The sequence below is a fragment of the Sceloporus occidentalis genome, unplaced genomic scaffold, assembly GCF_023333645.1.
Source record: "Sceloporus occidentalis isolate IW3139 unplaced genomic scaffold, rSceOcc1.0.p SCAF_186, whole genome shotgun sequence".
NCBI classification, from domain to species: Eukaryota; Metazoa; Chordata; class Lepidosauria; order Squamata; family Phrynosomatidae; genus Sceloporus; species Sceloporus occidentalis.
Window position 1 is genome coordinate 462,186 of NW_028317166.1, and position 26,015 is coordinate 488,200.

The following is a 26,015-nucleotide window of genomic DNA, read 5'->3' on the forward strand; positions in this document are numbered from 1 at the left end:
TCATAATATTATATAATATTTCCAAAGTGCATTATTTTTGTAACATAATGTGCTTTAGATATATTATTATAACATCATGCTATAGGTATATTTTTTGGAACATAATATGCTTCGTATATTCATTATAAAGATAAAATTGTTATGTTATATATTACTTTTTATGTCCTGTCTACCCATTGTACAGCGATATGGAATATTATGGCGCCATATAAACCAATAAACAATATTATAATATTATGTTAGAATTAACATGACTACGCGATAAATGTACTTAATATTATGTTAGAATTAATATACAGAAAACATTATATAAGAATAAACACACACACCACATTATGCCATAAGAAAATATACACTGAACATTTTGTTAAAATAAATATATACAGTACACTATGTTACATGACGTTATAATAAACATAAACATCGCATTTAATATATAAGGAATACACAGCGCACATTATAGCTATAAGCAGTGTATTTTAATAGAATACCTATATAATAATATATAGACTGCTGGCTGGGACATTGTGTAATGTGCGTGTTGACACACAGCTGCGTGACGTCAGTGCCGGCAGAAGCTGTATGGCAGCCCGCGGACTGCGTGTGCGTGTCACGCAGCCTAGCGATTGTGTGGAGCGCTGGATGTGTCACACTGAGCTGTCCTGTGGGCGGCTCCACCAGCTTCCTGTGCCGTGTTATGTGTGCTCTGCTCGGCCCCCGTGTGGTTGTGTCTTGTGTTGTTGTGCGGTGTGTCATGTCGTCTCCTCCTCTCCTCAACCCTCTGCTCGGGGTATCCCCGGGTCTCCTCCTCCCCCGGGACCAGCCGCCCCGAGCCTGGAGCCCCCGCGACAAGTGCAGCTACCTTGGCCTGTCCCACGGCAACCTGCGTGTCCACTACAAAGGTCAGCAGTGGGATCCGTGGCGGCGGCGGGGGAGGGGGTAGTGGGGTCCTTCAAGGGGAAGACAGAGGGAGGAGGTTGTTATGCTTGTTAGAACCGACGGGAGGGGGTTGTTGGGGCAAGCCGCGTGGGGGGGGCAGAGTGGCAGGCCTGGAGTGACAGGGTAGAATTCGGTCGGGGTGGGGGGAGGGGGCGCAGGCTGCTGAGGTGTCCGTCATTTTGTGTTTTTCCCTTTTAAACCCTGTTAGTGATGGTTGTTGTGCTCTGTGCCTGGGCGGTTGGCTGGGCCCGATAACCTTACTGCTGCAGTGCCTAAGCACCTCCCAGCGCAGGGCTTCCCAGTATTTACATCCCTTTGTTGGGAATAACTCTGCTGTATCCCTGCCGGAGTTAGGGAGTCGCTCTGGCCCCGGACCCTCACCTTATATAGATCTGTCTTGTCTCTCAGGCTTGTCTTTTTTTTTGCCCAGGGAGTCACCCCAGTAATCCTTTGTCTACCTCCATTGTAATATTGCCCTCATAGAGCGCCAACATCGTCCGAGGCACAGTATGCTGCACATTTCCGCTTACAAATAAACAGGGACCGTAAGTTTAGTCGCTGCGAGGAATGGGTTTGTAAAGCCGTAGTCTATAGAAATAGATACAAAAACAGGAGTTGGGTAACAAAATGTATTTTTGTGCAGGGGGTAGGTATGTAAAAAATAACTGGATAAATGGAAAAATCAGACAAGGTATTTTTGGTTGAAATCTGCACTAAAAAATATCATGTGTTTTTGTTTAACTAATGAAGGTGCCTGAAAAATACACATTATACTCCTGTTTATCACCCTAGGGTTGTTATTGTGGCAAAAAGGGGAGGCAGACTGGTTTGGGACCCCTGAGTATTATAAAATTTACCCTAGGCACCAACAAGGGGCTTATTGTTACTAGGCCTCACGCTGCTTTAGGGGCAGCTAGGAATTTGTTTTCATTCATTCTGTTGTTTTTACCATCTTGTAAAAATACATTGTATGCCAGGTTTGTGTGTTTCTGACATGATACTTTCTTAAACTACCATAATAACTTATCGAGTACGGGGATTTATCAGATTGCCGGTGTCAATATTTGGAGTAGTTGCGTTATCCTCAAACTACATGAGTTATACTCAACTTTATGTAATATTGAGTATCTGTAATTTGGCCAACAAGGCCCCAGACGTTAATACAGTCTATTTAATTGTCTCTGAGAACAATAAGAGAATATGAGACTCCAAGCCTCTTTTATATGTGTAAGAAGAAGAAGAAGAAGAAGATGATGGTAGATAAAAGGAACAGCCTTGCAGCAGAAGCTGATACAATGAGGGGATTTGAACCTGCATGGCATAAAGTTATCCTGACAAGATCAGTATGAGTATCTTGGTTGTTTTGGTTTTCAGGACATCACTGCATCTGACTTCATTACAGGCTAAAAAAAGCAATGTTGTCGAAAACAAAACCATTTTTGTGGCACCTGGCTGTCCTAGTTTAATTTAAAATAACATTTTCAATATCATAATGGCAGGATCTTGCCGCTTACGGCCCAAACACTGCGCTATTTGTGGCGGTAGCCGCCTTGCCTTGAAATATATCGGCTTACTATAAAAGGAACGCTATATTGCCAGAATGACTCTAGTTTTAATCCCTATGACGTCTGCTTCCAATGGCAATTTAAGAAAAAAATAAAATCTAAAAATATGGCCTTCAAAAATGGTGTGGGTTAACCTTTCTAAATAGTCTCAGGATCTTGCAAGCACAGTATTTTATGAAAGAAAAGAGACTATTCTGGACTCTTACAAAGTAGCTGTTGTTGCATAGAGCAGGGAACCTAAAATGGCTGCTTGATACCTTTTGACAAAAAAGTGCAATTGCATAAAAAAAATAATATATGTAGATGCCCAAATACCTTGTGCCCCTTCCACTAGAAATTACATTTATAAAGTCCTCTCTATGGTCCCCAATCCAAAGTTCAAAGTTTTACTCCTTTATGAATGTGGGTTGTTTTTTTACCCGGGGATGTTGAACACAAATCAGTTTTTTCCAAGTAAAATTGCAAAAATGTGCTTGTTTTATTTGACATCTTTACTGTTGTTTTTGTTTTGTTTACATATTCATAATAAATGGGAGACTATACAAAATGTTTTATCAACCGGAAGCCCTAGCTGTCCTTGGAAGAAAGAAAGAAAAACCAAACAAACAACCCCCCCCCCCCATAATTTGTGTGGGTATACTAAACACACAAAAAAAAATTCACTGTTAACAAATATATGCTAAAACTGGCAAAGCAAGCGCTGGTCATTTAGGGTTAAAACCCGTGATAATGAAGGGATTAAACACAGTTTTGAAGATAGAAAAATTCAGTATCTTCTTTAAAAGTGGAAATGTCAGGTTTTTTTAAATATGTCTGTGTGTATATATATGTAAAACACACCTCTCTTCTGTTGTGCTTCATAGCGGGAGCTTCCATCTTGCATCACATATTTTAACTCCTTCCTGCCATCATGACACTTTGATATGAAAAAGATGGTTTGGGAAATCGTGCTAAAGGTTGTGGTTTACATTCCTGTGCACACAGCTACCTCACAGTGCAGGTTATTGCCTTGTACCGAGGGCAGTCTGCAGGAACTAATAGCGCTATAAAATCACTAGTCTTGAATGTTTAAGTTAAGCAAAAATGGCTGCATGTTAGTAAGTGATCTATTTTAAGATTAGCTGTCCAGATCTCAGGTAAAATTGATCAACATGCAGCCCTTATACCAAGTGAGCCAGGGGCAAGCTTTGTCCTCATGTCTGCTCACCCAACCCAATCATGCCTGAGTGCAAGTGACGTTGGAGGTCTGCGTAGTGGCAGCAGACACGGACCTCTCCACTAGTGATTAGTCTTTCACATTCTGCATGCTGATTGCTGATGCTTACCGGTGTATGATGTCATATCCCGGTGCTCTGCAAAAGCATGTGACGCACAGGCCCAGAGAAAGGACAAATTAATGGAGATTTGTGCTGGCTGCTGTCTAGAAGGTCCATTGAACAGCTGATGTGGGCCCTCAAGGTAACCCTGGACACAGGCCTCATTTTCTGTGTGTTAAAGAAGGCCCACCACCATAGATGCAAAAATTTGTTGAAATTTGTGTTTCACTGCCTTTGTACCATTGTATACGGTTTGTTGGTTTATACATATTGAAATGGTAATCATAGTACTATCTGTATCTTTTGGGGGGGAAAATATATATATAAATTGTGTGGGTCCACTTAAAATAAAAGGGGGACCATGATTGAACAAACACACAGTAAAAATGCCAAAAATAATCCGTATCTTGGGTTACGATATACTTTCAGAAATGAAGAGGTTAAATGTGTACGCTGTCCTCGTATTTGTGATAATCACTGTATAGAGGAACTGCACAACTGTGAACAATCTCCATCACGTACAGTCTACTAAAACAATTAGAAATTTAAGCATCTTGGAAATTGAATATTAAATGAAGATAGTTACACAGGTGTTTGTTTTTTCAGTGCTGGTTACAGTTTCTTTAGAGCAGATCAGCCACATTCCCCAAATTCTCCAATTTGAAGTTCAGTACATTAAATGCAGACAAACAATATGGCGGCAGATGCCTGATTAAAAAGAAAAAAGGCATTCAGTGACACAAAGTCGACCATAGGAGGCACTGTGACAGCTTACAAGCGCCATTGAGAGAGATTTTGTCTCTCTCAAGTTAGCGGCGCCCAGTAAAAAATAAACACATTTCCAAGAGGGTCTCTCCAGCCCCTCCTGAGAACACTGGGCCCTGGTAATTTTTTTTTTTTCCTTTCATGAATATTGTACTTCAGGTATGAATTTATTGCTCCTGGTAAATGTCACTGTCGAACAACATACCAATATATGTTCAGCTACACCCCCTGATATCACCCATGCCTAGCTCTGTGCCACCAGGATTTGGGGAAGATACGGGGCTAATTTTAGCGCTTGCTTATAAAAGTAAACTATGGAGTTTTTTGGTTTGTTTTTTTTTAACATTTTGTTGGAACTGGGTGTTTCTTCTGATGGTGACATCACTGGATAGTTATCTTTACATGTTACCACATTTATTATTATTTTTAACTATTTTTATTTTATTATTAAAGCTGAGCTCCATTGACTTGCATGGATGAATTTTTTTTTATTTTTTTTTTAATGGGCGCTGCCATCTTGTGAGAGGCAAGAGCTCTCGCAGTGGCGCCTGGGCCTGCTCTCCAGACTTAAAACAGCACGGACCTTAAGGAGTTAAACTAAAAATCCCTCAAGCAACTGGAGTGATTCAATAACATATTGAAGTACATTATGAGCATTTATGGGCAGGGTCCTCCTCACTTTTGTTTCTGTAAGGCTGAGTTGTCATGTGATGCACTAATTATGTCCTGTTTACACATTGTGCAGTGCTGCAGGATATGATGGTGCTATATAATTCAATAAATAAAAGTGCAATTTATGTGCAGTTTTGATTAATCTAGTTAGATAAACGCTGTTAAGACAGATCCACTACAGAATAGTATGCAATTGTGATCCTTCAGGAAGTAGCTGTCACCAAAGTACGCTGCTTGTACTGTGTACTAATGTTTAGATCATTTAAAAATCTATTTTTATTTCTCAGTCTAAAAAAAAAAAAAAAATGGACAGCATGCATAGGAGTAAGTGGTAGATCATGTTCTGTTTAAAAATACTTTGTATGAAACTGTCATAACAGACAGAATTTATTAACAGCCTATGTGCATATGAACTGTTTGAAACTCATTTAACAAATTAAATTGTATAATAAAAAGTTACACATTTTACAATTCTATTTAAATTCACACAATGTTTTTGTATTAACCTGAACACTCTCCCCATGGGAAGAAAGATGTCTTATCTTCCTTTTCTCTGGGTCTACATGATTGCTTTCAAAGTGAAAATCATAAAGTAAACTACATAAAATTCTGGGGGAAAATGTCATCTTAAATTACAGATGAACATATTAGTAATATTTTTGGGAAAGCAAGATGTAAATAAACGGATCTTTGTTGTTTTGATTACACTTTTTCATTTACCTATAATCTTCCATGGTGCTTATTCAAAAAGCACATGGCACATCTTTTACCCCTTCTCTGTGGAATAACGTGAACAAAGTGCATTTGTATCATTATTGCCCTTACAGAGTAGGCAAATGCATTGTTTGAATAGAGAAAAATGTTTTGTGGACTCTGACTTGCCATGTTAAAGAAGAGGGCAGGGCCGGCCCAAGGCAAAATGCCCCCTGGGGCGAATTTTAAATGCCGCCCCCCCTTATCTACCCTTCCTCTCCCTCCGTCCCTGCCGCCCCCCCTTATCTACCCTTCCTCCGTCCCTGCCGCCCCCCCTTGTACTTACCTTTCAGCAGTCCTGCGGCGAGTCTCCCTGTTCGGTCTCGGTGCCGGCTTGTAATGCTGAGCGCCGGAAATCTTCCGGCACTCAGCATTACAAGCCGGCACCGAGACCGAACAGGAAGACTCGCCGCAGAGGAGAGAGAGAGGGGCGCCGAGCGTGTACTGACAGCTTGGTAAGCGAAAACCACTCGGCGCCCCTTTCTCTCTCTTTCGCTTAAAAAAAGAAAAAGAAAAAAAGGGCTTGGGGCGGTTGCCCCACTCGGCTCCATTGTCGGGCCGGCCCTGGAAGAGAGAACACAAGGTGCAATGTAGTTTGCCCACCGACCAAGATAATCAACTTGTTCCCCTTTTTTAGTTGAGCTTCTTTGATGACCGCATTGTCTGTTCTGATGGCTGTTTTGGTTCCAACTCCTTGACATCACTATACATATTGTGAAACTATAGGAATTTTAACCAGTGACCCAGGATATGGAATATATTGCACCTATCCTTGTAGCTGCCAGGTGGTTTTGGGTTCGCTGTAATCTCTGCCTCCATATGAACATCAGATTCCTACCTGCTCAAGACACACCTGGTGCTTATTCCACCCAGGGTTGCTTCCAGCTATTGTTGCTGGAGCATTGTTTCCTGACCCTGTGTTGTTTCTCTGGTTTTGCCCCCCCCCCCCCCCTGGCCTTGGACATTGAACCTCTTTTGTACCTTGTTCCGATGACTGTGATTTTCTGGATTTTGACCTTTGGGTGGACTTTGGTTCATTTTGGATTGTCGTTCAGCAGTGTGCACTTGTTCCCACTCAATGTATGACTCCAGTCTCCTGATGTCGTCAGGACTGCTGTTACCAGCAAACACATTATGAGGGTCCAACCCCAGGGAGAGCTTTATTGACCCTGTATTTTTTCACATATTGAATTAAGCATTCAACCGGACTAACGCAGTCCTTCTTGCTGGGCAAACTTGTTTTGGCAATTTATTATGAATAGTGAAATTCAGGGAGTTAAAACCACAACTCTCTTATAGTAAACAACCATAGACTTAACATAGAGTGGTTTATTTACTAAACATTCATCTCTGGGTACACCTGCCCCAGAACATATTGGAAAAAACCCTCCTGGCCTGACTTTTACAATTACGGTTTTGGCAATACTTGTTGAGCCATATAGTTCACCACTAGAATAACAATATAGTCTATTTTTTTTTGCACCAGCTCATTGCAACTAACAGCTGCAGTAAGATACCGCAGTAGGATTTGTGAGGGTCTTGTAAAAAATAATAATGCTATTAATATTATGTATTTAAGCATTAACCACAAGGCATCAATTTTCACAGAGGCTGCTAAAATCACCAAGGTACAGCTGTACGCTTAAGTTCTTTGTAGGCCGTGTTGCGAGAACAGTATTTAAAAAGACTTGATGGTCTCCACCGAGTAAAGAAGTATCTTGTTATATTTCACTGTGTCATCCACCAAAGGGCTCGCTGTCTGCATGCGTTCTTCATTTTGTAGGATAAATGGACACTTGGTAATTCAGTCACAAGGTGAAAAGTCCCTGCTGGGTTTAACTACTGAACCACAGAGAACTGGAAGTGACTGAATCATGATACAGTGACGTTTCGTCAAAACCTACAAATCCTAATAACTCAACCGACGAGCTTCATTTTTCTTGTGTGCTATATGTGTCTACTTATTACAAAGTGTACAACATTAACAATTTATATATACCACATAGCGCATTGCCCCATAAGGATATCTGAGTGCAAAAATACAGGGACCTGGTAGGTAGAAACCAGTCAAAATAAAAGTGCATTACATAAGGAGCATGAGAGTAGCTGAGATCAAGGGGGAAGAGACCGATAGATGGCCAAGGGCTGCTTGTTAAAAAAAAAAATTAAAAAAAATTAATGTGTTAGGGGTGAAGATTTTAAGGAAAGAGAATGGATACCATGGTGTACCTTGAGGAGCCCACAGGACAGGTGTAGAAAGCTAAAGTTACAGGTGGGGAGACTGCAAAGCAGTTTGTGGTTGCCCTTTTATTACTAAGTGGCCAGATAATATCTGTACCAGGACACCCAGTACTAGAGCCCTGCGCAGGGCTGTTTTTTAAATCGCACACCTGCTGAATTTCTGACCATCCTGCCCCCTGCCGCAACATACGTGTCCAATCCTCCCCCCTGCCGCAACATACGTGTCCAATCCTGCCCCCTGCTGCAACATGTGTCCAATCCTGCCCCCTGCTGCAACATATGTGTCCAATCCCGCCCCCTGCCGCAACATATGTCCAATCCCGCCCCCTGCCGCAACATATGTGTCCAATCCCGCCCCCTGCCGCAACATATGTGTCCAATCCCGCCCCCTGGCCCAACATATGTGTCCAATCCTGCCAACCCCCTTACCGGAACCGCAGATTTCCTGTGCAGGCCCGCAAGGCTGCCTTTGCGTCGCTCCCTCACAGCGTCTCTTCTCCTGTTCCACCCAGGAACGCAGCGGAGTCACGGGAATTTGTCACTTCAAGTGACTCCACTGTGTTCCTGGGCGTAACAAGCTAACAAATGCGAAGCATGGGAGCAATGCGAAGGCAGCCTTGCGGGAGTGCGCAGGATTACTGGGACCCGCAGATACATTATCTGACTGCCCACTCCCGCCTGCAACACCCCAAAAAGCGCCCCCAAGTTTTTGATGGGTCCCGTGGGACCCGCATCCGGATGCAGTTCTCTACTGTGTACACCAAAGAGCTATTTTGTTTCAGCTTCCTGTCAGACGTATATTCACACAGATGTACATAATAAATACCGGTATATAATACAAATATAATGCCATAAAGTTTCCACACAAAATGTCAATGTCTGGGTAGTGGCGGTTTTGAACTGTACAAACCTACATATGGGTGTTGACTGATACATGCTTTTCTTAGTATATCTTACAGAGTAATTCCAATGTGTTTACCTCTATTACAGGTCATGGAAAAACCTCAAGAGATGCTGCTTCGGTGCGAGCCACGCACCCTATTCCAGCATCTTGTGGAATATATTACTTTGAAGTGAAAATTATCAGTAAAGGGAGAGATGGGTAAGTACATGAACTCAAATTTACATTTAGACTCAATGGCATGTTATCCTGCTAATCGGGCTAGCAGCCGCGGGCACGAACAAATGCTAGCCAAATTCAAGCTGCCACTTGCTGTGTTTTTAGCGGACAAATATTTTTTTTTTTCTCCTAATATTAAAAAAAGCACCGTGTAGAAGTATTCAGATGCTTTCATGCAAATAGTACATGTTTTATTCTGTAAGATTTATTTATCAATAGAACATTGTGTCCCAACAGGCAAAAATGCTCAACCTTTAATTGAGATATGTCAAATAAAAGCACACAATATATAAATATAAAAATTTGAGTCATCCTCACCCAATAGTATATACTCCCATATTAGCCTACATTCTAGAATTCAGCTAGAGCTAATGCTTAGGGAGTAGCATCAGTTTCCCCCCAAAAAATAAACATATTAGTTTGACAAGTTCCTAAAATTCCCGAGCACTAGAAATGCTGAAGAAACACTTGTACATATTGGAAAGGATTCCAATGAACCAAGTAAGCATGTGTTTTGCCGCTTTGTAGCACTGATTAACCCCTTGATGACAATTGCCGGTCCGGGCACGTCACGGAAATTCATGTCGATAACGACAAATGACGTGCCAGGACCGGCACGTCATTAAACGGGTGCAGAAAGCGATCTATTTACGCTTTCTGCACCGAAACGGCGTTGCTGTAATGCCTCGACCTCGAGGCATTCAGCAACGCCATTATCGGCACAAAGGGGCCATCTCTGGCCCCCCCCCCGGGGCGTCAACATCCGCCATACTTTGTATCAACGATCGCCTCCTAAACTTAAATGGTGTCGCTGGAATGCCTCGATCAGGAGGCATCCAGCGACACCAAACACTTACCTTTGGATGGGCTGTGACCGCTCCGGAGAGCGGTCACAGCCGCAGCTGCCGGTGATCTTCGCCATCTGCAAGATGGCGGCGGTCCGGGAAAATTCAATAAAGAAACAATAAAGTCTAAAAAGTTCGCTAGACGGTCTCCAGACCCTCTAGAGAACTCTGGCTCCACTTGCAGGTTGAATATAGGTACTGCATTCAACCATGCAAGTCAATGGAGCTCAGCTTTCTAATCACAGTGTGATTAGAAAAAATAAATTAAAAATAAAATAAAATTAATAATAATTAGAAAAAAAACAGTAAAATGTAAAAATAATTTCCCACTGATGTCACTATCAGGGGAACCTTCAAGTTGAAAAAAAATGTTAAAAAAATAAAAAAAAAAGGCAAAAAAAAATATATATATATAAAAAATATATTTTTGTGAGCAAGTCCTAAAATTAGCATATTAGCTTAAAACAATTCTCGCATAGAAAGAGTTAAAATACTGGCATATTAAATGCCCATGGGGTGTCTACTTTTAAAAAATGTATGATTTGATGGGGTAAATTGAATTGGCCGGGTTCAACAAGGTCCCAATTAACACGGGGGGAAGGATGGCCACACATCGTACCAAATGTGGCCTTTTAGTTCCCCCCAAAAATGACAAACCCATGCATGTGGGGTATCACTGTACTCAGGAGATGTTGCTGAACACATATTGGGGTGTCGTGTGACAGCGGCATATACCAGGAGCTGTAAATTCATACATAAAGTAGGTGTGTGTGGGAAAAATACACACACAAAAATACTACTGCAAACTTTAAAAAAATGCTGGTGGTAAAATGTGTGCATGCAAAGGGTTAAAATACCAGCATTTAAAATACCCTGGGGTGTCTAGTTTTCAAAAATATATGGTTTTGTTGGGCATACTGAAATGGCCCGGCTCAAAGATGTACCAAATAGGGCACGGGCAGTGGATCCCCAAATGCCAAAGTTCAACATTGAAAAATGTGCATGCCCCAAATGTGGCCCTTTTGCCCCCAAACAGCCAGGCAAAATCATTCATGTGAGGTATCGCTGTACTCAGGAGATGTTGCTAAACACATATTGGGGTGTTTTTTGATAGTGACATATACCAGAACCTGTTTATTTATACCTAAAGTAAAATGTGTGTGAAAAAACAAATGCAAAAAAATTACTACCATAAAGTTTGACAAAGGCTGATGGTAGAATAAGTGCTTGGAAAGGGTTAAAATACCAGCATTTGGAATACCCTGGGCTGTCTAGTTTTCAAAAATATATGACTTGATGGGGTAAATTGCATTGGCCGGCTTCAAAGATACCCGAAATGGCACATGGGGGGAAGAATTACCAGATTTGGAAAAAATGGCTTTGAAATAGCAAAACGGTACCTGTACTTATTGCTCCATAACGTGCAGAAAAAAGCAAAAAAACATAAAAACATTGGGTATTTCTAAACTCAGGACAAATAGTAGAATCTATTTAGCAGGTTTTTTTATTACCTTTTATAGATGAGTAAAAGATTTTTCAACTAAAAGTTAGAAACAGTCATTTTTTTCTAAATTTTTCACCATATTTTATACTTTTTTTAATAGTAAATAATACGATACAATCAAAACAATGTCATCTAAAGAAAGCCCTTCTTGTCCTGAAAAAAACAATATCTAATGTGTGTGGGTTCAGTAATTGGGAAAGAAGAAAATTACAGCTAAACACGAGCAGCGCAGAAATGTTAAAACGGCCATTGTCACGAAGGGTACAAAAAGTAAAATCAGCCTTTGTCACGAAGGGGTTAACTCAAGTGCCATTGGTTTTATTTTGGTTAAGTATTTAAAAAAAACAAAACTGAAATATGTTACTTGTGTAAATATCACCTTATTCACTTTGTGGAAGTGCCCACTGATGAAAGAAACATTAATTACCTTACCATCAGCTTTCACCTCTGAGCCATTAAAGTTGCTACAGAGTTCCAGGGTAAACTGAAACTAATGTTCTACAGGCACTGAAGTAATACAAAATCATAGGAAAAGGGTTCAAAATTACTCAAGTTGTTGTGGTATCCCAGAGAGCAAGATATATCAATAATTGGTAAGAGGGAGCTACATTACAGCACTCACACTCAAAAAAGGCTGTCCCTAACCACTCAGCCTCAACAAGGAGCTACAGACTTAATTGGTTGCCAATGGACTAATAAGTGCTTTGCATAACAGGTCTTTTTTGGAGGATGGCAAGAAAAGCTGTAACTCAAAAAGTACATAAAATTGTCAGGGCAATAATCCTAAGAAAAAGATTTAAGCTACGTCTGAGTAGCTCAACAACAAAAGATGAGTGTCATGGAGTGACCCAATCTAAGTCCCGATCTCACCGAGAATCTTTGGCAATATCTGAAAACTGTGGTCCACAAGTGACATTCAGCCAACATGAACAAGATGAATGGGCCAAAATCACTCTTTCAAATATTGATCTACTAACATGTATATTTTTTATTTTTTTTTATTTGAATATTTAACAAAATAAAACCAGTTAGTAATTGAGGTTCTATTATTTTAAAATGTTGTTTGTAGCTTATGGGAGAAATGGTGAGGGGCTGGAATATTTTATATTTTTTTGAATTATGGTGTTATCTGGTGAATCGGGTGTAAGTTCCTCTGGGGCGGAAAGTTCCCAGCCTGCTCCTGCTTTATGGGGGAGAGAGCTCGGAGTGCCTCCTGGTCCAGTAGATCGACAGAAATCGTATAATAGCGTAGTTTAGAAATAATGTGTTCTTCTTGATGCATGTCTCCTCGGGTCTATTGTAAGGTAATGCATTTTCAAATAGAACTGAAGCACATGTTTGTTTTTCTCGTTTGCAAACTCTGTAACATGGTACATTACACGTGACTGCGAGGAAGTAAATAAGAAAACAAACAACCCCAGTGACCGATTTTACTGCTTTTATATCTCTATTATTTTTTTTTTATATAAACAGTTTGCATACATCATCAAATTTTGATTTTTAAACCCCATTAAATAAAGTGTTAATGTAACATACGTTTGCAGTAATTACATATGTTTATGGAAAAACAAGGTTAGCAAGAGGAGCCCATTGTCCTGGGCGTACAATAATTCTTCTAGTTCTTTCATGTACTGCTGAACCCAGTATATTTTTTGACTACGTTATCTAGTGGCTGTGCCCTGCAGGAACGACCTGGACTGTATATGTTTTCACTAGAAGCCACGGAAAGGACAGCCCTGTCAGCTTGGTTGTGTTTTCAGCGTGCTGCGCTACGTTAAATTAATGGCCCAATTGTGTTTTTTTAACTTTACTCTGTGTTGTGGGTGACGTTGTTTCTGTGTGATTGCATCACGCCAAGTGTGAAAGCCAACAGAATGTGAAGACGTTCTTCTACGGGCGTGTTAATTGATTCATCTGATTATACTACAGGGCGTACCATTAGGTTATTTTTATTACTATATTTTTAGCAGTAGGCAGGAATATATTTAGTATTTGGGTTATCTGTGTTTGCCATTTAAACAATGATATAGAATTTTTTCTCCAACTGTTCCGCAACTAGTTGGCCGAGGTGCTTGATTGATTTTTCTCAGCCCTTTTTATTTTTTGAAGTTTTTTTTTTGTCTTTTTGAGAAATGAGTTCAAAGGTCACCTTCTATCAGTATAGAAAATGTGACTATATTACATTGAGAAGATATCACAGAAATAGCTCAGAGAGAATGAACAAGAAAAAAGTTAATAGCAAAGGTCAGCAACATTTTTTTTCTTCTTTGATCTCTATATGTTTATCTTAGATAAGGTGTAACTGAAAATCATACTAATACCAAAGTTGTGTATTAAAATTGTGACATAGAAGAATAGAGAGGTACACAAAATCAAGACGGGACAGTAATGTTTTCAAACAAAATCCTGAGCGTTCATTTTCTTCCCCCCACAGATACATGGGCATCGGGCTCTCTACCCAGGGTGTCAACCTGAACAGACTTCCCGGTATGTGCCATAACCTGAAACGTGTAATGCCATTAATAGCTATTATCATGTGGAACGTTGGCGAATGAGTCACTTTCTACAAATAGGCCGTGACCGAGGCTTGTTGGCTGAGGAATGTATCCCTGTGAGATGTATTGTTTTTGGGAGTGGGACTTTGCATGCCTCGACATGTCTTCCATGAACAGGTCCCTACGTCCATCCTGCTCATGCATACAAACAAATCACTTGTGATGGCATAAATCAAGAGCCAAACAGTCTTTGAGTTTATCATATTCTGCTGTATGTGATATTTGCTTTATATAAAATATATTATTTTTTGCTGCTGGTATAGAGGGTAACATGTGAAGTCCACCATGAGACATTAAAGCGCATCTGTTTTTCTGTTTGAGATTGAGATGAACATTTGCAGCCCGAGTTGGGTAAATGTGTTCAATCCATGCAAATGAACTCTCATGATCTCAGTTCCCGACTAAAGCAGTGATGAGTGAGAAGATTTTTAACGCTAAATATTACTCGTACTGATATAATATATACATATTTTTTACCATTTATTTCAAAATAATTTGGCTTTGTATTATGCTGCTTGGACATTAAAATACAATGAGAAAAATAAGAAGCTTTCGTGTTATTGCTTAATTTTTAATATAGGGATTACAGATATATGCTGTTTATTCTTGTAATATTGGTATTTTCCATATAAAGTTAAAATTGGTATTTTAATAATATGAATGGCAATTTGTTCCTACCCAGCATCTTAAAGAAGAATAGTTTGATGAAGAAAGCTGTTCTAAAAACCAGCAGCCACTCTTGGACATTTGCTTAGTTTTTTTTAAACTAAATGCATAATGTATGAATAAAATAGATTTTTGTCCAGGAGTATTTTAAAGATAATAACCGGCATAGCAAGAGGTAATACATTCTTGGGGGTGATTACAAATATGACATTTTTACTAATGTGTTTTTTTTTCTTCGGCCGTCTGTTACTTTCCATCTGAAAACTCAAAGGTTGGGATAAGCACTCCTATGGCTATCATGGAGACGATGGACATTCATTCTGTTCCTCTGGAACCGGACAGCCTTACGGGCCAACTTTCACAACTGGCGATGTCATTGGCTGCTGTGTGAACCTAATTGACAATACTTGCTTCTATACCAAGAATGGCCATAGCTTAGGTAATGTAGCACATTCTGTTGTAACCTAGTACTTAAAGTTTAGGCTTAGTTGTAAATATACTTATCTGTTTTTTGTTTAGCAGGCTTGCCTATCGTTTTTTTTTTTAGTTTTTTTTTTTTTAATAATTATACTCGTGCTTTTTTCTAGCTTGTTTATAGCATTTTATTTTAAACAAGTAAAAATATGTCAGGGCAATGGTGGACACACGCTCAGGAGTTGACTAGAATACAATGTATTCTATTGAGCAGCAGGGAATACCTAAGGAGATGGGTTGAAATAAGAGTGACTACTACTGATTAAGGGTGAATTGGGTCAGGGTGGGTGGTAAGTGGATTTCATGAAACATTGGGAAGGAGGTTGAAGCTAGAGTGGGCAGAAATTAGAAGCTTTAAAGTGTGTATATGGGGCTGTTAAGGTAAGGGCTTTTTGAAAAGGAGTAAAGACTAGTTTTTTTCTTTTTCATTTAAAAGTAACTGAAGTCATTTGTTCTTAATATACTTTTCATTGTCTTTTTAACAGGTATTGCTTTTACAGACCTTCCAGTAAGTTTATATTTTATTTCAGCATAAACTCTTGCTCCAAATGTTATATTAAACAGGTCAAACATTTGAAGACTTGAGCTACTCGTTGATTTTCGCTGTTCAGACAACATGCTAAGTTGATTCTCTTATGATAATACTAATGAAGTCCGCTCTGCAGACTTGAATTATGTCTGTCTAAATCATTAACCCCTTCAATCCCCTATAGACGTACCGGGACGTCCAAAAAACGCCTATTAAGAAACCCCTTTGGACGTCCCGCCTTTCTTGCAGTGTCAGGGACACATCTCTGCCATTGCACGGGAGACCAGCCTGGACTCCCCACTGACAGCAGAAGCCGGCATCGCCGGCTTTCTGCTGTCCGATCTACTGTAACAGCTTCCGGGCATTCCCTTCCGGGTTGCGTCACTGCTGACGTAACCCGGAAGGTCATCGGAGGACAGGATATCCCCTGCAGGGGATATCTTGTCCTCCGATGAGGCACAGACGCTGCGATCTCTGTGCAGGTCTGTGAGGACCTGCGTAGAGATCACAGTGTGATCAGTGCAAGGGGATCGCGGGGAGGGGAGTGAGAAACCATCTCTCTCACTCCCCCTCCCGTCCTGAAAGAGAAAAGCAGAAAAAAAAGTTTATTCATTTAAAAAATAGTAAAAAAATCATTAAAATAATATAAATAATACTACAAAAATTATGTGAGCTGTGATGTCATTGTGACATCACTGGCATGTTCAGGAGGTCCCTAAGAGGACCTCTAACCATTTTTGTGTAAAAAAATAAAAAATACAAAAAAAATGAATAAAATATAAAAAAAATATAATAAAAAAAAAAATAATTAAAAAACCTTACATCCCATTGCCCTAGCATAACATCTAGCCAGTATAACCCTCCTGCCACCGTTCACAACCCCCAAACCCGTTAATCCATAGGCATAAAAATTAAAGAAAAAATGTACACCTTATAGTATGCTCCCTGGTGCTGGGAAAGTATGGAAAATCTATATAAATTAGGTATTTCTGAACATCAGGACATCTGAATTGAAAAACTTGGAGGGGATTTTCCATCATTTTACCTAATTTTGTGAGAATTCAGAGGGAAAATGTAAAAAAAAAAATCAGTTTTTTTTTCTAATTTTCTCTAGTTTTTACTAAATTTCTCATTCTAAATTTTCAGCTAATCATCCAACTATGGTATCAAAAGAAAGCTCTATCTCTCCTTGAAAAAACAATATATAGTTTACATGGGTACCCTATTCACAGGAAAAGAGAATAATCTCTGAACCGACATAGCGCAAAAATGGCAAAATTGCTCTGGGCTTTGAGGTACCAAAAACCCCTGGGATTGAAGGGGTTAAGACTGAACCACTGTAGTTATTTTCCTTTAAATGTCAAGTGTGTATTAGTTTCTCATTGCATTTTGTGTTGTGCATCACCCAGTAGTTGATCTACATAATTTTTTAGTTTTTACAAATGGCATTGTCTCTCTCTCTCTATATATATCCTTTATTTATATAGCGCCAACAATCTACGCAGCGCTTAATACAATACATATATTCAAGGGGGTATGACTAGACTAGAATTGACAGACTAAGACAAACCGATACATTAGGTGGAGAGAGCCCTGCTCGCAAGCTTACAATATATATAAGATTTTGTATATACCCAATTATCTGCTTAGGTGTTTCTATTATCCTGTATAAGCTGCCGTAGAGGTTCATTAAAAAGCATGCTTGACAAAATCTGTTTGGCTTTTCAAAATCCTTGTTACTCTAGAAACCTGGTGGCTATATTTGAAGTTCCAGGAAAAACATACAAAAAGGCTTCATGCAGTGGTTTGCAATCTTAAAATCGTGGCACCCCTGTGAGCAATTACCTGTCCCTTTTTCATTGAATATCTTTGCCTGTGTTTTTCTCCCCAGCCAAACCTGTATCCAACTGTTGGGCTGCAAACACCAGGAGAAGTGGTTGATGCAAATTTTGGGCAGAGCCCCTTCGTTTTTGACATTGAGGATTACATTCGAGAATGGAGAACCAAGATTCAGGCCCAGATAGAAAGGTTTCCTGTTGGAGGGGAGTGGCAGTCAATAATACAGAGGTATGTGAATTAGAGCATTATTTGGCCCTGAATTTGAGCAACATTCACAGTGTTTAAAACTAAACAAATGTTATCACTTCTGTAATCTGCATTGTTGTCCGTGAATCCAGTTTGCTCTGACATTCTCTATAGCGTCTTCTCTTGCGTTAGGGAGCTATAACCGTACTAAGATTATATTTATTGCATTCTATTTTTATGTATTTTGGAATTAAATGTTTAGAAAAAAGTACACTTATATGTACTGGACATACTTCCGTGGATTTAATATGATTTACTAAATTGCGCTATGCTAATTTATTTTGTGCCGTTCAAAACATTTTTTGCATATTCTCTAATAGATGCTGAATTTTATACAGGTGCAATAATGTAGACTTTCTTTCTTTTTTTTTATAGAATGGTTTCTTCATACCTAGTGCACCATGGGTATTGTTCCACAGCAGAAGCCTTCGCCAAATCCACAGACCAGACTGTGCAAGAAGAGCTAGCATCCATAAAAAACAGACAAAGTAAGAATGATTATTATTTTCTGTTAGTGCTGGCCAACTTCATTTTCGGGATTTTGTCGGACCAACAAGCTGGGGGGGGGGGTTAGCAATACTAACATAAATGCACATATACGCACACACACATTTAAAACATCCTCGCATAATCATCACAGCTTCACAGCCTTACCTTGTCTGGAGCCGTCATGTAACATTAGGTTAAGTGACCCACTACACTCTCGCCTCTGTGAGTGGGCCAGTCCAACTCAGACAGCCCCGTTTGAAGAACTTTCCCTTTCCTACTTAGCTTGCTGGTCGTCAGTGGATGCAAACGAGTATATGGCAGGTAACAAGCAGCCCACAGACCAAAGTGATTTGCAGTATGAGGCCTACATAATACATTGCATAGAGAATAGCATCCCCTACTCTTGTTAGGCTGCTCTTCTTAACCATAATAATTTTTTTAACATTTGCAGCTGCTACTTGACATAGCGTATGGTTAACAATTTTTGGAAATTTGTAAACAGCCAAAATGATCTGTGAATTGTATTTTTGCTTTTATCATGGGAGGTGCAAAGCTAGCATTCATCTAATCTTTCATCTTTTCTTGGTGGATAGGAATTCAGAAATTGGTTTTAGCTGGAAGAATGGGAGAAGCTATTGAAACAACTCAGCAGTTATATCCAAGTTTGCTAGAAAGAAATCCTAATCTTTTCTTCACGTTGAAGTGAGTTACTTATGTTATAATAAATGGTCTGATTTACCTTGCTTATTGGTAAAGAGATGCATTTCTAGACTGTGTAGACTGGGGACTACATTATTCACTATTTTACATTAATCTCTGTTGCTCCTAAATACAGTCGATACATATTTTGTTACATCCCGTAAACTGTTTACACACAAATGGGACAGTTTGAGCCTGCGGATTTATTTTATATTTTCAGGGTGCGACAGTTCATAGAAATGGTGAATGGCACAGACAGCGAAGTAAGATGTTTAGGTGGTCGGAGTCCTAAGTCTCAGGACAGTTACACAGGTAGGCCTTGAACTAATCTACAAAAACCGATACCTGCTTAATGGTTAACGTGCATGGTTCGTGGTTCTTGTACACAAATCCTTTCCGTGTTGATGTGGTACGCTGTGAACTGCAGCAGAAACACTATGTATTATAGATTTTCCGCTTCTTTCACTCCAGGTGATGATATATATATATATATATTTTTAAATGTGTTGGCCATTGATTTGTGTAACTGCTCAGGTTTTTAAAAAAAAATATTTAAGCATTTATGAATTGCATATTTAACGTTAAGACTGATTGTTTCAAGAATCAGTTATTTTTGCTGCCCAGTGTTTAACCAACATATACTCTCACAGTGTCTGACAACAATTGCAGTAATGGAGTGATATCCAATAAAACTCACCAGTCCAACTGCCGTAGTAAACACCTGCCTTCCAGTGTCAGTGTAACAGAACTCAACAGTATAAACATGACAATGTCACAGCAAGTGAACAACTACACCAGGTAAGACACGTTCACTGCAAGACAAGTCATCTTGAATATGTGCTAATCCAGCAGAGCAGCGTCATGTTATCATATGGCCCAGTTGCCTTCCAACAGTGCTGACTCACCCAAAGAATATATGCTACAAAGGCATGCGATAAGGTATGGGTAGGCTGAAAACCCGTAAAGCACAATTCAGGGGCTTTAGTAATACAATGTAGTTTATTCAGAATACATGCTAATACATAGTAATATATACATACATATGCTGGTATTTTGTTTAAAGCAGTATATAGCACTGCAGAGGAAGAACCAATGCACAAAAAAACACTAGCCATATTAGTAGTGTGTATTTATTTCACCGTTAGGCAAGGAAAGGTGCCAAATTTTTTTGGTTAGGTGGGGGCCCTTTTGTTGGTGAAGCTGCTGATTTGTGATTATTTTTTTTGGTTTATCTGATAATTTGCCTATTTCTATACCTTTGGACAAACCTGTGCTGTTATATTTACCTCACCCCTTCCTGGGTGCCTCCTTCTAATGTAAGTCTATAGAATACACCTAACGTAATTGCTAGCTACTATTGACAGCTAGAACTCACTTTTGTTCTTTTTAATCAGTACCTGTAGTTATTGAGTTAATTAAAACTGACAAATTCAGGAACATGTAATGATATGTGACTTTATGAGGAATCTGTATCATCATTTGTAGGTATCTCCTCTTCATTCTTTAAATGACCCCTTAAGCCAGTGTTGGCCTTAAGCAGCTGCTTAACCTCCACCCTTGGGTCCCATTTTCTCCCATTATTCAACCTTACAAAAAGGGACATGCCACTGGTTGCCAGATGTGGAATTATGCTTTATGATTTATTTGATTTTTCTCTTGGATGTTCCTAGTTTAGAGACCACATTATAATTTAACAGACTGCATATTATTTGGAATCTGACCTTGTCGCGCCCAATACGTATTCTTGCATTTTCAAATTTGTGAATACAATCTAAGCAAATTATAACTAACTTTTTGCCTTGCTCTCTCAGCAGTGATGTGGAGATGGAGACCGACCATTACTCCAATGGTTTCGCAGTAACCTCATCCAATGGCTTTGTGAACGGCAGCTACAAAAATGACCACGCATTGGAATGTGAAACTGAAATGGGTCTGCAGTGACATTTATACATTTCATAAGACAAAAAAACAGGACATAATCCAAACAATTTCATTTCATTTTAGACAAATAAAAGGCCCTTTTGTGTGTGGGTGTCTTGGATTTAACAGCAGAGTTAAATGAATAATCAAATAGAGTTAGTAGATATTATGTGCCGTGAGTACAGACTCAAACCACGAGATGGTTTTTGTTGTGGTAGGACCTGTAAGAGTTCTGTCACTATCCTTTCGCTATGTTCTGTTAACATGTCTTATGTCAGGCATGTCCAAAGTCCGGCCCGAGGACCGGGTGCGGCCCGCGTTCCGGACTGATAAGGCCCCACAGATAAGTTGCCCAAATATATCTGTTTTTTTGATATTAAAGGCAGAGTGATTTAACACCTGTTTAGATTTGTCATCCAAGTCACAAAATGAAAAGTATGCCGTTTGCATTTAATTTTAATGGTTCAAAGAATGTCAGGCAAAATGGTTGGCCCTCGCACATGTTCACGTCATCAAATCTGGCACTCTAAGAAAAAAGTTTGGACATGCCTGTCTTATGTGATTGCAGAGGTTGACACAGCTCAGGTCAGACGCCAGCTGTGCGGAGGCAGCCAGGCCGCCATTGAGAGAATGATCTGTTTTGGGAGAGAGCTACAGGCCATGAGTGAGCAGCTTAGAAGAGAACGTGGGAAAAATGCCACTAATAAAAACATGCTGAAGGTATACTTTGTGCCAGTTTGGTGTTGCCACATTTTTACGCATAAGCATTTTATAGAGGCTTGCCTTAAAGTAAATAAACTAACATTTGTCTATACCCAGTGCATGACAGAACGATTTCATGACATGAACCACTACTACTCAATAACTACTATAAACAAGTAGCTGATTTTTGTAGCTCTACTTCCATTCATGGGCCCAGATATTTCTATTTGATGAGATGATGGGAGAATTGCTCTTCGTTTCTCTTAGAGAAGCTGTACAAAAAATGAGGACTTATTGCTGGTGCATCGATTTTCAACTTTCCTTATCTTGTATTTCCTAAAACATAGAAACATAGAAAGTGACGGCAGATAAGAACCAGTAGGCCCATCCAGTCTGCCCAACCTCTGAGTACTTTTCTTTAGTACTTGCCCTTATTCTATATCTAGCTTGGCCTTATGTCTATCCCATGCTTGCGTAAATTACTTTACTGTATTAACATCTACCACTTCTGCTGGAAGGCTATTCCATGCGTCGACTACCCTTTCCGTAAAGTAATATTTTCTGATGTTACCATTAAACCTTTGCCCCTCTAGTTTATGCTTGTGTCCTCTTGTTGTGGTAGCATTTCTCCTTTTAAATAAACTATCTTCCTTTACCTTGTTATTCCATTTAAGTATTTAAATGTTTCTATCATATCCCCCCTGTCATGTCTTTTTTCCAGGCTATATAGGTTAAGAGCCTTTAACCTATCCTGGTAGTGTTTATCTTGTAATCCATAAACCATTTTAGTAGCCCTTCTCTGCACTTTCTCCAACATTTCTATATCCTTCTGGAGATACGGTCTCCAGTACTGTACACAATACTCCAAGTGAGGTCTCACCAGTGATCCGTACAACGGCATGAGCATTTCCCTCTCTCTACTGATAATATCTCTTTCTATACAACCAAGCATTCTGCTAGCATTACCTGCTGCTCTACTACATTGTCTGCCTACCTTTAAATCCTCAGAAATAATTACCCCTAAATCCCTTTCCTCACACGTTGAGGTAAGGACAGTATCAAATATTCTATACTCTGCCCTTGGGTTTTTATGCCCCAGGTGCATTACTTTGCATTTATCTACATTAAATGCCAATTGCCACAGCTCTGACCATTTTTCCAGTTTACCTAGATCGTTTGCCATTTGGCTTCTTCCTCCAGGAACATCAACCCTGTTGCAAATTTTTGTATCGTCACCAAATAAACATACCTTTCCATCAAGACCATCTGCAATATCACTAATAAAAATATTAAAGAGAATGGGTCCAAGTACAGATCCCTGAGGTATCCCACTGGTAACAAGACCTTGTTCTGAATATACGCCATTGACTACAACCCTCTGTTGTCTGTCACTCAGCCACTCCTTAATCCATTCAACAACATTGGGATCTAAACCCAGAGATTGCAGTCTTCTATGTGGGACAGTGTCAAAGGCCTTACTGAAATCCAGATACGCAATGTCTACTGCACCACCTTGATCAATTACTTTAGTCACCCAATCAAAGAAATCAATAAGATTTGTTTGGCAAGATCTTGCTGAGGAAAACCCATGTTGTTTTTGATCTTGAAACCCATGTGACTTCAGATGTTCAACAATCCTTTCCTTTAACATAGTTTCCATTAATTTCCCCACTACAGATGTAAGACTAACTGGCCTGTAGTTGCCCGACTCCTCCCTACTGCCTTTTTTGTGAATGGGCACAACATTCGCTACTTTCCAATCCCCAGGGACAACTCCCGTTACCAATGATTCGTTAAATATATCAGTTAACGGTTTTGCTAGTTCACCCCCGAGCTCTTTTAATAACTTGGGGTGTATCCCATCAGGCCCCATCGACTTATTTGTCTTTACCTTAGACAGCTGAAGTAGAACCTCCGCCTCGATAAACTCACATATTTCAAATGATTGTCTTTTTTCCCAACTGAGGTCCCATTCCTTCAATTTCATCTGTAAAAACTGAACAGAAATATTCATTGAGGCAGTCAGCTAAACCTTTATCCTCTTCTACATATATTCCTTTTGTTTTTAGTCTAACTAATCCTTGTTTAACGTTCCTTTTCTCATTTATATATCTAAAAAATGTTTTATCTCCATTTTTTACTGAGAGGGCAATTCGTTCTTCTGCATGTGATTTGGCAGATCTTATTTCTTTGCCTCTTTCTGCCTACTTTTATAGATCTGTCTATCTTCCTCACTTTGGGTATTTTTGTATCTACTAAAGGCTAACTTCTTGTCTTTTACGATTTTGGCCACTTCTGCAGAGTACCACAGCGGTTTCTTTAATTTTTTACTCTTACTGACCAGCCTAATACAATTTTCTGTTATCTTCAATAATACAGCTTTTACAAAATCCCATTTCTCCTGAACGCCATTTAAATTGTCCCAGTCTGATAATGAATCCTCTATACATATTCTCATTTTAGAAAAGTCAGCTTTTCTAAAATCTAAAACTTTTGTTTTTGTGTGGTGTGACTCAGTCACTGTTCGTATATTAAACCACACAGACTGATGATCACTAGATCCCAAACTTTCACCTACAGAAATATCTGTTAACAAATCTCCATTTGTGAACACTAAATCCAATATGGCCTCCTTACGAGTTGGTTCCTCAACTACCCGTTTTAAAGATAATCCCAGTAAGGAGTTTATAATATCCGCACTCCGGGTACAACCAGCTACCTTCGTTTTCCAGTTCACATCAGGAAGATTAAAGTCACCCATGATTGTAACATCCCCCTTCACTGCCATTTTAGCTATTTCCTCCACTAGCAGATTATCTATACAAAAACAATATGTATATTCCTGTATTTAGTACCTATTACCAGCGTGTCAAAATCAACATCCACGCGGTTGACGGCAACGGAGCGCTGCCCCATCGTGCATAGCAAACGTCTGTTAATCTTTACTTTTTTTTCTTTTATAGGATGCATTTAGTTTACTAGCGTATTCTGATCCCTGGAATAGCCCAGTTGGGTACCAGCTTGATCCTATACAGAGAGAGCACGTTTGCTCATCTCTTAACAGTGCAATTTTAGGTGAGTTGTCGCTAGCTGTTATAATTTATTTTTTTGCAATACTCCAGTGCACCAGAATTTTACACCCCTGTCTTTTTGCTATGTATATATTAATGATAGGGCTGAGTGAGCTGGCATTGGCTTCAGTCCCTTTCATTCTCTAATGTGATTGCTTCACTTTCTCAAGATTTGCACCAAAATGATTTTTTTACTGTTACAATATTGCCTTGTTTTTAGAAATTCAAAAGAACTACCAATTAGCAGTATTTTTATTGAGTATACGTTATATAAATTAAAAATAACGATAACCTATGTAAACTCAAAAAACATGACTGATTTAAAACTGTCACCAGTTGCTTGTGTATAGCCAAAACAACACACAATAAGGTTAGATGCCACAAAAGCCAAACAAAATTTCATACGCTGTATGAACTGTATCATCATCATCATCTTACGGGCCTACTGTATCAACATGTGTGAAGATCATTAAGTAGAGGATCATGCCTTTCTACTTACATGTACTTGTGTATTTGTATAAACTGCTCCAATGAATGAAAAATATTATGTAACATTAGTATGGCACATTCATTCACTTTATATTAATGTTGTTTTGTTTAATCCACAGATATACACAACCTGCCAAAGCAGCCACCTCTGTCACTGGCTTTAGAACAGGCCTCCCAGTGCCTGGAGATGATGGCTCAGTCAGGCATTGGTTCCTGTGCATTTGCGAGGGTGGCCGATTATTTACACTAGCTATGCATCGGACGACTTGAGTGTTAACTCAGATAGCTCTGTATGGAAATAAATACTAGACCAGCTCTACTTGTTTGGAATTCTGTTTGTTTGCACCCTTTTGAGTGTTAGAGAGATGTACTGTGCATCCCCCGTGGTGCATTGCACGTCCCCCTGACATTCAGAGGGTTACTTATTACTTTTGTAAGGCATGTCTTTATCATTAACTTTAAATGTTTTTTCTGGTTTCATTTTTTGTAAGAGGGTTTTTGTTATGTAATACTGGTTAGACATACCAGCAATAAGTTGAAATGCTGAGTAAACATCAAGATTTAAAAAAGATATATATATACCCCTCAAGTGTAGATACACTCGGTGTTAATGCTA

The 26,015-nt window shown here is 39.4% G+C and overlaps 1 protein-coding gene across 1 annotated transcript; it reads left to right on the top strand.

Annotated features, from left to right (window-relative positions):
- Window positions 1–754: 754 nt before the first annotated feature.
- Window positions 755–25,649, top strand: LOC149278662 (ran-binding protein 9). The gene is made up of 14 exons (XM_089501892.1): window positions 755–902; window positions 9,242–9,353; window positions 14,155–14,207; window positions 15,213–15,380; window positions 15,901–15,923; window positions 17,836–18,011; window positions 18,405–18,517; window positions 19,112–19,220; window positions 19,438–19,529; window positions 19,868–20,015; window positions 21,029–21,147; window positions 21,706–21,857; window positions 24,803–24,914; window positions 25,519–25,649. The coding sequence occupies exons 1-14, from the start codon at window positions 755–757 to the stop codon at window positions 25,647–25,649; spliced, it is 1,656 nt and encodes a 551-aa protein (XP_089358018.1).
- The last annotated feature ends 366 nt before the right edge of the window (window positions 25,650–26,015 follow it).